Source organism: Micropterus salmoides, unplaced genomic scaffold, assembly GCF_014851395.1.
Source record: "Micropterus salmoides isolate LMB-PRFRI ecotype aquatic unplaced genomic scaffold, ASM1485139v1 Ms_hic_scaffold_6, whole genome shotgun sequence".
Lineage (NCBI taxonomy): Eukaryota > Metazoa > Chordata > Actinopteri > Centrarchiformes > Centrarchidae > Micropterus > Micropterus salmoides.
The window spans coordinates 33,878,261-33,896,261 of record NW_024044348.1 but is presented as its reverse complement, the minus strand read 5'-3'; the positions used below and the strand labels follow the sequence as shown (position 1 = coordinate 33,896,261).

The 18,001-nt window shown below is 40.4% G+C and overlaps 1 protein-coding gene across 1 annotated transcript in view; it reads left to right on the top strand.

Moving 5' to 3' along the window:
* The window catches only part of LOC119890417 (myocyte-specific enhancer factor 2A-like), a 48,809-nt gene that overhangs the window by 1,452 nt on the left and 29,356 nt on the right, over positions 1–18,001 (top strand). The window contains exon 2 of the mRNA XM_038701689.1: positions 17,594–17,777. Coding sequence (XP_038557617.1) covers positions 17,724–17,777 — 54 coding nt within the window. The 5' untranslated portion in view covers positions 17,594–17,723. The remainder of the gene's footprint in view (positions 1–17,593; positions 17,778–18,001) is intronic.

Sequence of the window (18,001 nt, the reverse complement as noted above, 5' to 3'; positions counted from 1 at the left end):
CATGGCTGATTTGATATTTTAAGATGAAAAATGCATTTCTTCACAGTAACAAATGAATACTTTTGAAGTCTGTGATTACTTTGCTAAATCTCTCACGTTTGCTCCAAATTGGACCGTTTCAATAATGTTTGGAGCTTTTTGTCAGGTGCAAAAGAGAATGACAAAGCTCAATGTTAAAAACACTTTTTTATTTTATATTGGTTTGGGATGCTTTGCAAGTGTTTGTTCAAGAAGCAGACAGCACATCCAACTCATTAAGATATATGATAAGCATTCGGTGGGAACTTGACAAACTTATGGGTGGGTAAGCAGAGGTTCCTTTACACTTTGTGCTTTAAGGCAAATTTTTAGCATTTCTAAACGTTACCATCCTGTATAAATCAATAAATCCACTGATTTACACAGGCTCCCAGAGTTGATAGCTAGATTTGGAATGAATAGCTTTTTTAAATTTGCCGTCAACATTTCCTGGGCCTCACAACTCAGTCGGGACAGATTTTTGCAGGAATGTCAACTTCTTCAACTTCAAAATTCTGTATTATTTTCCCACAGAGGTTGGCCTCAATATTAAATTGTTAAAAACATAATCATGTTCAAAGAGTTGTTTGTTTTGGGGTGTTGTTTCCTGTCTCAGCCTGTCGCAATAAGCCAGTAAACCCAAATCCAAGTTTTAAAAACGTCCCTTCAGAATATTATGGGCTCCATCACTGATGCAGGGTTAATGTTTTTTTTACAGTCTACACTGTAACTGTGGAGCCACGAGAGACACTCTGCAGTGCGTCAGCATTTTATCACTAAACTAATATTGCAGCACCTTTTGTGTTTGATGAATATGGGTAACAGGAAAACCCGATACTTGGTGGGAATGTTTATGGAAAAGACCAGTCGCTAAAAAAGCTATTGTGTAGGCTTGTAAGAGAGTTACACAACCAGATCATCATTCCACATAGACCAATATTTTCAAATGTCTGATTGGCAGGTAAAATGAAAAGTGGCTGGTGAATAGACAGGAAATGGCCTGCGCTGGAGTTCAGCCTATTTGGTGCCCTGCTGCCTTGTCCCTGCTCTTTGTTTTCATATTTCATTAGCAGGGCTGGCAGCATGTAGCATCACCTTCAATTATCCCCCCTGTCAGCAGACTGACAGTGCTTGTCTGCTGGCTTTAGTGATTACAGGCTTCAGGGTACAGGTAATCAGGTCATGGTTACACTGTCACCCTGTCAGACTGCTGAGACCACAGAGAGCATATGGGATGAAAGAAGTCTCCCATCTCCAGTCAGTTATCTCTTACCAGGCTTCCTGGATACAGTCTAGTCTGGAGCAGATGTGCTTTCATTTTGTTGCAGCACAATGTCATGTGTTTATGTTTTACTTCTTACAGAGTTTAGTTCAGTTCTTATGGGAATAGATATTTTAATTTCTCTGCCAGTCTGGAATTATGAATTTGACAATGTTGACATTAGCATGCTAACATTAGCATTTAGCTCAAAGCACCAAAAATGGGACTAAAAGAAGAGTAAATATTGGGCCCTACATTCATCAGGTGAATGCTAATTTTGCTGTATGAGTGAACAGGCAGCTGTTTCCTACATGTCAGACATATCCCCTTAAAAAGTGATAATATGTTAATGTGTCCTTATAGCTTGTTTGCCAAAATGTGTTTAGTTTACTTCCCTATATTTAGGAGACATTACCAATAACTTTCAAGGTACTGCTAAAAGTTAGGCAATCAGCAGATCCATTCCTGAGTGATGGAAAATGTTGCCAGAGGACTGGCTTCGTAACATATTCCGTTTAAGGCTGAAATGTCTCGTGTTTACGACCCATGTGCAAATTAGTCATTCAGGGTCTTCTGATGAAAAAATGATATCAATCCAGATAATTTAGTAATTGTGAATTGAGAGTACAACCCAAAACATCTTGTGTCTGGCAGTTTGAACTTTTAATGTAGCAAAGCCACATATACTATCAAATTAAGACTTTTTGTGGGACATAACATACTGAATTAGGGCTGCAGCTAATGATGATTTTAGTATTCGAAGCTTCAATAGATTATTTCAATGATTCATTGATGTGTCGTTTAAGAAGTACTTTTGCTTTGTTTAGCTGCTGTCGTGCTGTTGCCAAGGCGACATAAGTTTCGTTTTACGGTGGACGGATGGTAACGTTACAGAGTTGTTGTTTTCTTTAGCTTGAAATAATCCCATACTTTGGACACTTTCTTCTTTGTCCCTCACCATTTTCTCTCTCTTCTTCCACTTTGCAAACAGCTCTATTATAATCACGTCGTGTTCACAGGAGAAACGTGATGTGCAACAGTAATAAATATCCGTGCAAAACACTGTGCTGTATTGTTAAATGGATTAAACGAAGCATTGATGCAAAGAATTTGTGTCGATGCATTTTATTAATCGATTTTATCGATTTAATCGATGAATCGTTTCAGCCCTATACGGAATGTTACTGTGCATTTTAGTGAGAACTGCTGCTTATTGCACTGTCTTGTGTATAATGGGTACATGCATATAATGTTCTGATTACTGTAAATCGGATTAAGATGTATGTTTCAAATGTTTACATTTAAAAGAACATAACTTCAAACTTCCCTTGATAGTTTGGTCATCTTATTTACAAAATGATGTGAAACAGCACATCCTCCAAAAACTGGTGAACATACTCTGCAATGGTTGGCTGGATATTTGATATTGTTTCATGAGAACGACAATCAAAACTTCACCGTATCCTCATTTAATCTGGCTGGAAACATTTCTGGGATCCCTGCCCATTTAATCAAATGCACTTGGTATTTTTGCAAGGGAAATGTGATTGCATGAGTATAGATTTGACGCAAGCCATTCTTGTTGCTAGTTTTTTGGCCTTATGGTTGCTGACAGGACTGAGCGTTTATGAAACCACTCTTAATTCCTGAGTTTAGCTAAAGTGATACAAAATGATTAATGTCAGTTAACGTCATGTTAGTTGGAAATGAATAGAGATTTTGCTTTTTTTTTGTGCAAGGTGAAATTCAGACCACACAATAAGAGAATCAGGAGTAGAAATAAAATGTGAATTGAGCTTTGAAACCAGACAACATGAGAACTCAGCAAAGTCAACATCTATAATGCACTGTTCAGAAACTTGGATGCTAAAGGAAAGTGATTACCCAAAGGATAAAATACCTCACGGAAGGTCCCTTTAACTAATTATTAGATGTAGGCTAGATTTTAGTACCTCTGCAGATGAAGCAACTCGCATTGTGTTTGAATTCCATATTTTCATTGTTTCCGCCATGCAAAGGCTAGTGAATCAATATTCAACCCCATCTTTAAGTGATTTCTGTCTGTCCTTTTTGGATTGGATAGAAAACGTTTTCTAAATAAATAAATAAATATTTTCAAGTCAACATGTAGCTGCCGTGTAGTAATGGTACTGCATCTTCAGTCACTTTCACACTGTTTCAGCCACAAGCCAAGGTGGTGCTGTTTGATTCCGCCTTCGTGGTGGTGTTTGCTGCTCATGCTCATTATCCAGTGCGGCTCACTACGCATCATGCTCAGTTTAACATCAGATTGTTTTCCATGAAGGGTACACCATATTCACGGTATTTATCACTGTAAATGTAAAAACCTTGGTTAATTTCATATAGTTTGCACAAGTGTTGTAGTCAGTTATAGACAGTAGAACAAGCTGATGATTCCTCACAAGAATTGAAAACATCACTTTTGTGACTTTTTTTTTATGTAAATGGACACATGGATATTGTGGAAATAAAACCTGCTACAAAGAACATGACAGTCTTTAGCCACCCTGTCAGTTAGGTTCATTTGTGCGGCTGTATGGAGTCCATGTGTTCCCCAGTGGTATTTCCTTTCCCTCCTAGTTTTCCTAATGATAGCATATTTGGGGCCTTGTGGTAAACAGAAATAGCAACACTTCTGAAGGACAGGCTTCTCTTTTTGCGCCACACTCAGAAGAAATAGAGGCTGCACTGTGTGTGTGTGTGTGTGTGTGTGTGTGTGTGTATTTTATTGAGAGGCTATTTCGAGTCTTCCATGACTGACTGACTGACTTAGTTTTTTCTAGTCAGTAACACGGCCTCCTTTAGTGAGTCCAAGCTAAGGCAGGCTGCTGCTGTGTGGACTAATGCATCTCTTATCCACTTTGATTAGCTGTGGCGATGCCTGGCTAAACCAATGACACGCTGTATCGCACACAGCAGAATAGATGAGAGGTGTAGCTGACTCCTCCTGCTGTGGAGGCTTGTTGTGTGCTTAACTGTCTGTGCTGATGCTAACGTCCAGACTGATGTGATTATGGAACAGCACCGTCTCATTTTAGTTCAGTCTGCGGCACTTAAATCTTCACATTAAAGTTTCAATGACCCACCTGGAATATCCCTCTTCTATTTGATGTGATTATACAGACATCATATCTGTTTTTGGAAGAAAGATTCTTCACTGATGGTTTCATCACACAGACGGCCCTCTCACACGAGCAGTTGTGTGCATACTGTCTACGTGTGATGACCCATTTGCAGAGGAACACACTCTGTTCTCAATGCGAGAAGTGCTCTTCAAAGGTGAATTACTGCTCTCATTTAATCTCTGGAAAATCAGAATTGGTGCATCACATTCCTCAAACTAAAACAGAAAATTCTGAATTTCACCCTACATTTTTTCTGTTTTAAAAGTAAGAAATTAATATACTAACTTTTTTGTTTTTTCACCACGCTTCATTTGGGTTTTAGATTTTTGATGTCATCAAACTCTCTTTGATGTTAATTGAATAAGCCACAGTGAGCCCAGATCACTTCAGTCCTTCACAGAATATTTAAATAATATATAAATAATCCTAGCTGCACCATGCAACTCTGGTTTGTCTGATTCAAATGACTCGCCGACAGTGTTCAGGGGTCAGGGGAAATATAACGTGTTTTATGAGTATCTTTATTGGGAAGAAATATTGAAATGATGTTTACTGTGTTGAGCAATACCTTCTAGCAATGAAGGCTCCACTTGATGTTCTGTCTTCTCCTCTCTGGCCGTGGTTTCTGGAAGAGCTTGTAATCGATTGGACTTGAGGACTCTTCCTGCAGGGTCGCCCCTGTAATCAGGCCTGAGCTAGTCCTTCCAAACCAGCCAAACCTCTGGCTGCCTGCCGTCTGACCGCTGGGCCACACACCCGCACGTTTGATGCTAAAAATGCCGCAGAGGAGCTCAGAAATTAAACTCAATAAATACAGAAATCAAATTTAAACAACTTCCAAATATTAGCCTTGCAATCTACTTTCCTGCAGTCATATAAAACTTCCTTTGTTGCCCACAGTAAATAGGTTTCCCTCGGCCCTGCCAACTTAAACAGTAATGTTGGGTCAATGGCAGCGTGGCTTGGCTTGGCTTAATTAAACTCAGTGTTGATTTGCAGAGACAGGTTCCAGACCAGAGAGTGGTTTGGGTCTGCTCAGAGTCCTGAAACTGTTCTTAATGGTGCCAACACTTCATTAATGCCGGCTGTACATGGAGACGTTCTCACTAAGCTGTGCTGAGTTGACGACTAGGTTATACCAGCAACCTCCACAGACTCACAGCACTTCTGACTATGGGAACAAATACGATTAGAAATAGCTATGAAAATGGATTTATCCTTGTAACAACTCTTACATTTAAAACTATGGCAGTGTTGCCAATCAGGGTGCCGGACCCCTCAAATATCCACAAATATAAAGCTATCTTATGTGTGTTTCAGTAGGGCTGTCGTGATAACCTCAAAACTGAAATACAGCGCTGTTGGTCAAGTCTACCGCGGATGATGGCAAGCACCGCAACAACCGCAAATGTTCATACTGTAGACTTCAGGGCTGTTAAATTAATAAATAAGTACTTCAAAAGTTCCACAACCGTAACAAGCTCTGTAACGGTTCAAGGACGAATCGCCATGGGCTGTACGTGACCCGACTACAAACTCTGAAGCTGTAAGTGTTGCAGTGTTTTGTGTTGTTTTACTGTTTATTTTAAAGGTTAGCTAACTTGGCGTTAGCATATTGCGCGGCTAATGTGGCTAGCAGGCTCGGCGATGTTGGACTAACGTTGTGATCCTGAGGGAAAGTGCAGAGAAACTGTGTAAAGTAAAGCCAGTGTCGGGTGTAGTGTATGACACGGCACGGTGATCTGCCAACGCTTAAATTTGCATAGTCTGCACGAGCCCTAAGCCTCATTTGAAGCTCACTAACTAAGGAGCGTAGTGTGTCGGAAGCCTGCAGCTTGCTTCATGTTGCTTTCTGTGGAAATTTAGTTATAACGTTACTACAGCGCAGTGGGTAGTTGTGGACAGCCATTCTGCTCCGCACCAGCGCGCACGTTTCAGATTATTTATTTATTTATTGCTAATTTGGGTATAGTATATTTAGGTCAGTAAGAATTGACAATGTTTGTAACAACTGGAGGACAAAATACAGGAAAATACAGATTGAAGTCATCTTGCCTTGCTGTAGCCTGGCTGTTCAGGCTGATTTTCATTGCATACAGAACCACCCAGTGTGATCAGGCACATGGCTTTCAGCAGTTATACACTTTAATCCCAGGTGACCCAGCTGATCCCAGCTGTAGTATCTGTTCTCATGCCAGCAATTCAGTGAAAGGGAAATAAGTGTGAGCAAATGCGCACAACTTTATCTTCTTAATTCCTCCCCACAACAGTCTGGAGTCAGTTTACAGAATGGACGAGCTATAGCAGCTGCAAGCAAATTCTAACCACTTCTGAAATCAAACAAACGCTTTTTCAAGGAAAGGAAGTTTACATTATGATAAGGTTATATCATAATATAAAAAGTCACATTAACATTCGCTGCATTTACAAGCAGGTCTTCCAACTTTAATGAGAGTAAGGCCTCATTCTGATTAAGATGTGTGGTACATGCATTGTCTTTTGGGCCTATTTATTAAATGAAACACTGAACAACTGTAGTCTTGAACAAGTGCTGTTAAAAGTTAGTACTTTACAAATAACAGAAGCATTAGCTAAATGCACAACTTTCATTTCAATCCTAATGCCTAACCTTATAGAAGTGTGTGCTGGTTTGCACATTGGAAGCCCCCACGTCATACCCCTCTGTTGATTCATAAATGGTTGGCTTGAGTGTCAAACACTACAAATTGAAGGCTGAACATAAGTTCAGAAGCCACAAGCTTACTATAAAAAATGTTGAAATGTGTGCCTAAGCTTTGGGATTGTGTCAGTGTAATACAATGCACTCACACGCCACCTGAAATGTTGACGTAAAATGCTTTAGTGGAGAAATTTTTGATACTTTAATATACAGCATTGATGTGAGATTGGTACAGGATGAAAGCATGTGGAAATTCTTCTATGTTTCCAACTGAACTCTACTTGTCCTGTACATACACTTGTGTGTGTGTGTGTGTGTGTGGGTGGAAGGAGAGGGGGTGGGCGGGATAGGAGATTGCATGAAGGACCCTCAGGATAGAGGCCTCAGATCTACTTACCATCACTTCACAACATTAAAAGGATGATATTACTTTGCTGAAAGCAGAGAATTTCAATGAGAGCAGGAACAAACAAAATGTTAAAGAATTCATTATAATATCATTTAGTAGATCAAAAGATTGGTCTGAGGCTGTAGTTATGTGGCTCTTCAAACTCATCTGGAGTGAGCATAGAGCAGAAGAGAGGAGCCTCACTTACAAATGAAGCACACGTTTTCTCTGTTGCTTGGAACAGCCACTATTCTGCTCTTAATGTGAGGACACCAGGTCGGGATGTAGCTCTGTGTGTGCTCTCGAGCCTCTCTCTGACTACAGCAACAACACTGCAGCTAACGAAATGCAGTCGACAAACAACATTAAAAAGCAGACTCCACTAAAAGATAAAAACAACAATAAAGGTTTATGTGCTGAAGCCCATCAGACCAAACAGATTCGGGTGATGTTGAGTAAAAACACAGTGAACATCAGAAAGGCTGAAGTCACAGAGAGTCACGTTAGCTCACTGGCTAACGCCGAGCAGTTGCTAATGTTATCCGGTGCAAAGTTGTATCGCTTTCCACATTGCTTAACCAACTATAATGTCAAAGTGTTGATTTAGCCTGCAAGAAAGAATGTAACAATAAAAAGCAAATGTGGAGCGATTTGTTTACTAGCCTATAATGATGCAGGCAGGGCAGCCAGCTAACGCTACATTAACTCGCACTTCGCTTTGTAACGTTCAATTTAGATTTATTGTGGTTTTACCGATACTCAGGTAAACAGCACAGGTTACTAACGTGACCCACATAATATACAACACTGCAACAAAACGATGACAACAACACAGAGGAAGAGCCATCCACAAACACTACAGTAAAATTACTGTGGTCTAAAGCATGATTTATACTTCTGCGTCGTTTGGATTATGCTTGTTCATGAGTACAAACGTGCACGTGTACGAGCACACACCTGGTTGCAATCTTAATACCGCATCGCTAGTGGCTGCTGAAAACTCCATAATGGCCATTTAAGAAGCTGGAATCAGATACATTCATTGATTATCAAAATAGTTGGCTATAATTAAATTCTTCAACTGTGATAAACTACTAGCTTTAGCTGTCAAGGCACATTTTTTCTAGAGCCCAATGATTCCAAACTGGGGTCTAGGGCTCCTCTGGAGTCCAGTAAGGCAGCGTGGGGTGGGGCCATGCATGACCGAGTTGAACGAATGTGTTTCATGTTGAAACAATAAGAGTGCTTTCACACAAGAAATATAGTTGCAATTTGGCGTGGCCCACTGCTTCAGCAGTGTTTTTTCCCACTGTGTTTTTTTTACTCATATACTCAATGTTACTCAACATAGAAATGCAGAAACTCTCTCAGATTATGTAACAACCCTAAAGATGTATAGATTTAATTATTTCAACTTGTTTCAACAATGCTCATGAGCCTCAGCGTGAAGCACAGCTGTTGTGAATTCAAACGTCCAATTTTAACTCTTTTAAATTTAGCTGTTTTTGGTCCCCATCCACTCCTGACAGAAGTATGTGGCTCTTGAGCTGCCACATGATCCTCTATGTTTAGCAGCTAGTTGCTAACAGTGTATGTCTGCTGTTTAGTGCTGAGCAAGCAGTATACAGTGGGTTTTAGAGCTTTGTTGCTTGAGCCAGCTGCCTGCTGCGTCCGAAATCAAAACTCTGAGAGCGGTGACAGTGAACCAAAACAGTAAAGCAAAACAATGCTGAGCTAAACAATCAGCTGAAAGTCACTATAAAGCTCTGTAAAACCGAGGGTAGCTGCAGATTCAGGTGACAATTCTCTGTAAGTTCATCACTACGAGCGACCCCTTTCATATTGTGACATTGCTTTCACATTGTCATTTGATACATTGTTATTATAATAATATCAATGATAGCCGCTTTAGGATACAGATTGTTTTCTCAACAGCACAATCTTTCTGCCTACTGTTAGCGGTGCTCGTAACAGACTTTAGTTAGAGTTTATGGATGTCCAAACTGTAGAAGTGCTCCGGCTGTCATAACATCGTCAATGGGGAAAAACTATGGGACTTTGTTTTTGGAACCAGGGGTGCCAGAAAAAGCTCCTCCCACCACGCAACACCGCAATTCAAGTCAGCAAGATATTTTAAAACACAAAACTAAATTTAAGTAATACACATATTTGAAAATCCCAGGTTCACCGTCAAAGGAGAGACTATGTCTCAAAACTTGTAGCTTGGGTTAACTTACACCATAATGTTATTTCTATTTCTATTGTCTGAGTTTTTTCTCCCTTAAAATAATATTCACATTTGTCTTATTTTTGCAAGGAAATATGCTGTTTATTGTCAGAGTCTGTGAAGGTTGATAGGCATAAGTGTCTGAGTCAAGAATATTAGAAAGTCAGATGCTAAATGGGCTTAAATCTGGGTACTCCGGTCAAAGTAGTGTTCCCAAATGTCAGTGTGTTTGGGGGCCCTTGACGCAGGATCTTTTGTACATGCTGCATGATTGCAATTTGGAAATGAGACATTTAACCAAGACTGTGGCATTTTACTTCAGTCCAAGATCACTTCATGTCAGTGTCACAGCTGATAGCTTTTCAGACCAACATGACAGAGAGCCAAAATGACCACGTGTCAATATTGAAAGTTTATGAAAGGAACAGCGCGCATGGAGGCATAGCTATTTTTTACAGGGCAGCTTGTGTTTCAGCCTGTGTTGCAGGCATGACATCAGTGTCTCTGTGTTGAGACAGGAAAATCTTATCCCACTGCCATAAAAGCAACACAATAATGAAATGACATCACAGTGGGCCAGTAATTAAATGAGCAGACTTCTGTCTTGGAGTTTTTACTAGGCTGGGAGATTGTGAGTAGCAGTTTAGCATGCTGAAGAATAGGGTGTCAGTGAATGCAGCCCTGAAGCTATGGGCCTGTTAACAAATTTGTGTTGTCTTGACATTAATACATAGCCCATTCTATACTCTCATCTCCTTATAATGACTTATACTCAACACGGCATCTTAGTTTGTGGGTGGGCGTGGGGGTGGGGTTCGGGTGGTATGGCAGATGACAGTTTAAGCCATCTTATCTGACTGGCCTTCTGCCTGGCATTAAATGGCTGTGCTGCTGTTGGAGGGAGATGAGTTTAATTATTACATTTCATGCAAAAACTCATTTGCTCAGTGACCTGCAAAGCAGCAGAGGCCAGCGTTGATGCTCAGGCTGCATGATACCAGAGACCAGCCTGTCTGACTGTGGGCGATGAAACAGTCCGTGTTCCGGCCGTGCTGGCAGCAGCACTTGGTTTCCATTTTTCCTGTCTTGTTGTGAAAGACATGTTCCTGTCTCAGTAAGCCACAGAAAAGGGTGAAGTGGAACATTTTAAGACTGACTTTACTGAGTCTCAGGTTTTGTCATTGAGTGGATTTACAAGGAGACTCGTTTGCAGCAATTGTTGCTGGTTGTGACGTGTATTAAGTTCTGCTTATTCAAAGATTGTGCATTGTGCCAGAGCATCATTTGCATAAGAAAATGCTAATTTCATCGTTAGTTTTTTTAAGTAGCTGCTGCTCTGTTACATTTTTACATAAATTGTCATTCGCTTTCCTTACATCAAAGAAAACTCATATTTACAATTGGGCATGTGGGGAGGGTCGGCACATTGAGTGCTACTCTAAACAGGGAAGTGTTAAACACTTCAGCCAGTAAACAAGCCTGCTGATCTCACTCTACCTCCCTCGGGGACAGGTCCACCACACAGTCTGCCTGCTTACCATGTGTAAGTTCCCCTAAGAACTTTTATAAAAACTCCATTTATAAGAACTTCAAAGAACGGGCTTGCCGCGGGGGAAGAAGAATCTTTTATCAGTCCTCCTCGTTACGCCTTGAGCAAGTGAGTCTCTCTCTCCCCCTGCTGATGGATACGATGCAAATAAGCTGCTGGGGGAAGAAAGACAAGACTGAGCTAAAGTGAAGTAGAGGAGAGCAAGGAGATGAGCAAAACTTCAGGGAAGGTAAAGACACAAATAAGGAATGTCATCTTATCAGCCCTTAACACTTTTGCAAACAGTGATAAAACAGAAATTCTTTAATCTTCCAGCGAATGTGTGTTCAGTCTTGCACATATCGGAGACAGTGGGGACTTTTTTCTAAGGGTAGCAGAGGACTGGGGGGTTATTTAGTGGTGCATGCTGAGTAGCATCAGCTTGAAGCTTCATTGATTCACTGTGGGGTTCACCGGAGCAGAGGTCACGGTGGGGCCAACACAATTAGTGATGAACCCATGGTCTTTAATGAGGAGGAGGGATGAAAAGAGTTGCCAATTACTCTGTGCCGCTTTGTACAGAAAACAACCTGGTGCTGTAAAGACCCAGCATGATTAACCTTCTGCAGCTCTGGCTTTGTTTATTCTTTATATGCGGAGATGTCAAAGAGGGTCTGTTAATTAGTGCTCATGATGTTTACTGTGTTTTAGAATTTGCTTTTTTTTATGCTTCTTGTTAACCAAGTGTATTGGTGTTTATTGGGGTCAACGGGCCACTGTTAGAGGGGCCCTGCCATGCGCTCTTGCAGACTGGATGCAAAAAGATGAAATGCATGGCACTGTGTGTGTCCACACATGCAAATTTGGTGGACAGATGTAAGAGTTTCCAAACCATTACCTGAAGTATTAGCGGAGGTTAAAAAAACCCATACGTTTAAATCACATAATCTTTGACTTCTCATCTATTGGTTGGTTGTTGGTGTTGCATGGAAACCAACCTTTATTCTGCTTTTGCAGTTAGTGTAAGTCAGCTTACTTAATACTTAATGTGTGTGCGTGCACGTGGGAGGATGGGAGGGGGATTTCAACTTATTCGGCCTCTCTCACCGTCAGACAGACCGTTCATGAAACAGGAAGTACTATAGTTGCCAGGCTAACAGGAAGTTAGCAGTGACGAGGAGTTTTACTCTGTGTTTGACTATGTCCAGGTCTGAGTACTTTTCTATTGCCTGTGATTTTAAGTCAGAAAAGTCTCAAAAGCTGCCCAACATATGTTTTGCTGACAAGAATGGATGATATTGTACATCATAATAGATCATGCTGACAAAGAATATTATTATCTACCATTAAAGGTTGATCATGATACAGCTAGCTGAGCCTTTGAGACATACACCGGTTGATACAGCGGTCGTCTTATTTGTGCATGTGTTACCTGGACGATGGCATTGTCGGCCCAACCCTAAGCGGTATTATCCATCAGAAATACTGTTTTTAGCTAACAGAGAAGATAACATGTTTATGTTCTGCTCATCTTGTAGTCATACAACATTTAAAATACTTACGTGTAGAAAAATGTTAGATGCAAACCTTTAAACCTTTATCTACCAAAATAACAATACAGTTTCATTGTGAAGTTTAAGTGGGTTTTATTGCCATTCCACAATATACAGGTATACATTAAACTGAAATGTTGTTCCCTCAGGACCATGGTGCAGAAAAAAATACATTGCAAAATTAAGATGGTGCAGGATAATAAATACAAAGGTAAAGAGAAAAAAAATATACAAAAGCACGACAAATACAAGCGCACAGACAACAGAAATGACAAGACTAAACATGGCTTGAAATAAGTGTGACGGCCTCTGTGAAGAAGCTGTTCTGTAGCGTGGTGGCGGTAGCATGGATGCTATGGTGCCTTCTTCCAGATGACAGTCCATTTGAGGTGTGGGAGGGGTCGACCATAATGCTGATGGCAGGATGCAGTGCTTGTGATAGGTGGTATCGATTGTGGGTTTTGAGATGCCACTTATCCTCTCAGCTGTTCCAACAGTCCCCTGCAGGGTCTTGCAATTGTGCAGACCTTGCAGTTCCTTAACCAGTGAGGCAGCTGGTCAGGACGCTCTCTATTGTACCCCTGTAGAAGGTGGTGAGTATGGAACGAGGAAGGTTTGCTCTTCTCAACCTCTGCAGGAAGTGAAGGCGCTGTTGGGCTTTCTTGGCTATACTGGTAGTGTTGATGGTAGGCATAACAGATATAAAATAACAGATATGAAATCCTGCTCAATCCAACCTTGGAAAAGTGTGTTTCACACCCTCACAACGCATGGTCATGCTTCCAAAGATCCAGGGGAATTGGATTTCATGGGTGAGATAAAGAGAAGAGCCTTTGGCTGTGAGGTTTGCTCAGAGGGCTTAGCGCTTCTTGTTAAGGAAACAACTGGGGTTGGGGAGGGGGGGTTATTTTGAAGTTAATGGATATAGATAGAAAACTACAGAGCCAGCTGTGTTACTGATGTTTGATCATTTTTCAGGTCTTAGAAAATGAATAAAATAAATGATAATGATGTCATTATTTAAAAGTGTAATTATTCTACAAGCTTAGGACCTACGATACCCACAGTCACACCACTATGATAAAATCGTTGAGATACACATCATATGTCACATATGTGACTCATATGTAGGTTGCATTTTAGGCTTTTGGGTTTAGTTAAGTTTTATTACCAATGGTTTTAATTCCAAAGTGCTACATATTCATTTTAATATATCATCTGAGTGAAAATTGCCAGAGGTTAACTATTCAAAATATAAAGACACTCAAGAGGATTCAGTCATGAATAACCATAACAATGTTTTTTAAATTGTGCTGCTCATTGTACTATTACAGATTAAGTGCGACTTTTCTTTTAGCTGTAATGAAATTACAATATAGAGCTCAGCCTTGTAGATGTTTGTGTGAGCGCTGGTTGCTGCAGCATGTTGGCTTATCCAGTGGCTTGGAATTGATTTTTACGTCAGATAGAGTTTCCGCCATAGTAACATATTACATCTGCATTGATCAGGACAACGTGTCTGGGAAGCACATGTACTAGAGATGTAGAACAGACTGTGTTGTTGCTCTACAGACTCATTTCAGAGTATTTGTTTTGGATATATTTTTTGTATTTAAGCTTCCGTTTCTCACCGACATTACAAACTATAAAGCAGTCACAGCACAGGACGATTGTCAGTGTGAACAATGAGCCCTAACCAGAACTACAATGATCATGTATTAGGACAAACCTGTCTCATAGAAATGACATTTTGTTAATGATCATATCTGCAAAGTCAGAACATGTTGAGACTAAAAGTATCAGCAAAATGTTCAGTGACAATATTTTTGTTTACAGTACCCAATTGTGCAATTCAACATCTGCCTGGGCCAAGTACAGCATTTTAAAGCCTGTACGTGGTTATTGTCCACAGTGACTTGAAGCACAACACCAAACATGTTAAATTTATTACCATTTAACTGAAACCGAAGTCTTTCCCTAACCTTGACCAAAGTGCCTTTGTTGCTTAAAATTAAACACAATGTATCTACGCTTTGGTATTTTTGAAATGTCTGAGGAGCATAATCAGGAGGTGTCCTCAGCCCAGATTGGCAGGCAACGTAATTGAGGCAGCAATTACGTTTCCTTACAAAACATATTTGGGAAAACAAATTAGTTGTGTATACGGGGTTGACAGGGTTGATTAGGGATGTGAATTGCTTACTCAACAGCAATTTGGTTAAATTCAATTTGTGAAGTTGGCAATTCAATTCAAGAGTGATTATTGAGTTTCATCCTGAATTTAATTTGATTTTTCATTTCAGTGAGGATTAGTAAAAACTGTATTCATTAAATACATGTTTGCAATCTACAAAATGAAGAATAGACATTGGAATTATGTTTTAAACAGACTAAAGATCTTCACATCTAATTTCATAACTTAACAAGCACTGACACGAGCAGTTGTAGCAATAATATTTGATACTGGTATTTGGTAGCAGTAACAGTACTGGTGTCAGTCCCAGTCTCAGCTTTTCAATCCTGGCAGACTAGAGACAGATTTTCATTCAGTTTGATTGCTCTGTTTCAAAATGTTTCTTAAGATTATTGCTAAAGCCAGTGCATTACGTCTTTTAGCAGATCAGTGCATTATCGACACAATAACTCAATTTTTACCCCCCTACCAGTACGTTACAGAAGTGTATAAAAGTGCCTTTTGCTTTTCAAGGACTTTCCTAACTAGACCAGAGCACTGCAGAGAAATGATTTAGCTGATGGAAATAAGATACAAATTAAACTCAACCAATCACCCAAGAACACATACTGAAAGAAATGTCTGTTTCTTTTCTCATGGAAATAATGGCATAGGAGAGTGGTGGAAAGGGATTTTTTATCTCAAAATATTTGTGTCTTGCCATCAAATCATCCAGATTGTAAAACAGATAAATCCTTGTGACCTTTAAATCCAATATGCAAGGAGTCTTTGCCTGTTCCACTGTGTACCCAGAACCGACCTAGCAGGGTCTGCTGGGATTTGGGCGGGTGGGGAACTGGAGGGGTTAGAGGATAGTGTGCAGTCTGCTGCAAACCAATTTCCATTATATGTAACTTGGCTCTTTAATGTTGGGTGACAGTGTATTTTAATAGGACAAAGGAAGCTCTTAAACAATCACTCAAAGAGAGAACATCATCATACCATTAAATACTTTAGAAAATAGAAACTAGGTTTCAAATGCATTTTAAATCAACATGGGACTTTCTAGTTCATTTTATTTATTCTTCATTTCTCTTCATTTGGCACTCAATAATATTATCTTTAATCAAATATAGAGGTCTTTTAAATCAGAATATAATCACCAATAACTGGTGCATGACAAATGCATTTGTCCCATCTCCCAACCCTGTGAACTGGGTCTGCAGTGGGGGTTTAGGTGGCTCAGCTCTGGGATCCACATGCTGCAGTAATCCAGAGAGGGTTAGGATAAAGCCTAGCTTTGCCTCACTCTCTGCCTCCTCTCAGATCAGATGAGATTAGGAAAAGAGCTAAGAGCTCTGGGGAAAGGCAGGGCTCAGAAACACTGAGGCTGAGGTGAGGAGGGACACAGCAAGGCAGGTGGGCGCTCCTGCAGGAGGCGAGAGCAGGAGAGCAGAGGTGAGTTCTCTCAGGACTACAGGGTTGAAAATTCATATTGGAGCATGTGAAGTAGTGTTGCTGTGGAAGAGAGTTTGGAGCCAGCTAAACAAGGTAGATGCCCTAGATTTAATTCTCTTTCTCTCTTGCTCTGTTCTTGATGTATTTAAGACTTCTGAGACCAAATGGACTTTGGAAGAATGAAAGGGAATAGCACTCCACTATGGCAGAAATGCTGGTTCAGTCCCTGGTAGCAGTGTCTTTGCCTTGGTTGTGTATTCTAGCATGCACAGTTGGAAGTGTCTGTGGGTGGGAAACGAGATCACATCCTTGTCGCTGGACTAGCAAGTCCTACTGGTTGCTCAGGGCACTTTATGCCCTACTGGTGAAGCTCCTTGCTGTCAGGTGAAAAGAAGCAGCTGGTGTCTTCATCCTTCCCAGAACTAAAGTGGAATTAGCAGTGACAAAAACTGCAGTGAAGCAGAATGGCAATTCCAAATTGAGGATGTATTAGATAAAATGTACTATACTTCTATCGTGCCTTTCTAGTCTTCTAACCACTTAAAGCACTTTACACTACATGTCACATTCACCCCATTCAAACAGATTCATACACTGATCGCACAGCCTTCAGGAGTAATGTGCGATTCAGTATCTTGCCGAAGGACACGACATGCAGACTGGAGGAGCCTGTGACCGAACCGCCAAAGTTGTGATTAGTGGGTGACCAGCTCTCCCTGCTGAGCCACAGTCCCCTGAATGGACAAATAAAAAAATGACAAGACAGCCTTAAGACTCACTACAAGAATCAAGTTTAGCCAAGCTGACACAGAAACATGGAGATCTTTGTACAGAATCATTTGAAGTAGTGAGTAAACAGTCCATTGCCCAACTGTATACTTGTCATTTGTCATTCTTAAATTATTAAGAAAATGTTTGTTGTTTTGTCCATCCAAGAGTGCAGAGATGTTCTGTACTGACTTTCTTCACACTGCCTTCTGTCTTGCTGCAAGAAATCTACAGTATGACTCTTGTGAACATGCATTGTATGATTTGAATGCATTTGGTTTTATATATATATATATATATATATATATATACTCTTTGTTCCACTGTTCATACTGCTATGGCCGAATAACACTGGGAGTAAGTTGACTCTGTCTCAATCTCATTCTTTTTCAGCAAGCCATGCCAAACTGATGCTGGAGTAACAGAGCTGACGTGGGACTATGTGTTAAGGATAGTCTGAACTCTTGACTACTTGGAGCCCACTGATATTCTTCTTTGGCTATTAGAGAAAGTTGTTTTGGCAATGGGGAGGAAGAAGATCCAGATCACCCGGATTGTAGATGAGCGGAACCGCCAGGTCAGTGTCTTCAGTCATCTTGTTTTACATTAAGTGGTATACTTATTTGAAGCCCCTTTCACTATAGCTACATAACCTGTGCAACATTGTTGCCTTGCTATATCCATTCGATTTTTAAAGGCAGAGCATGGTGTCCTCGGAGGGTTATAACCGATGGAAGGAATGCATCCCCTAAAAAAGAGTTGTGCCTTATTTCCTCCTGTGCACTTGCTTTTGTACTGTAT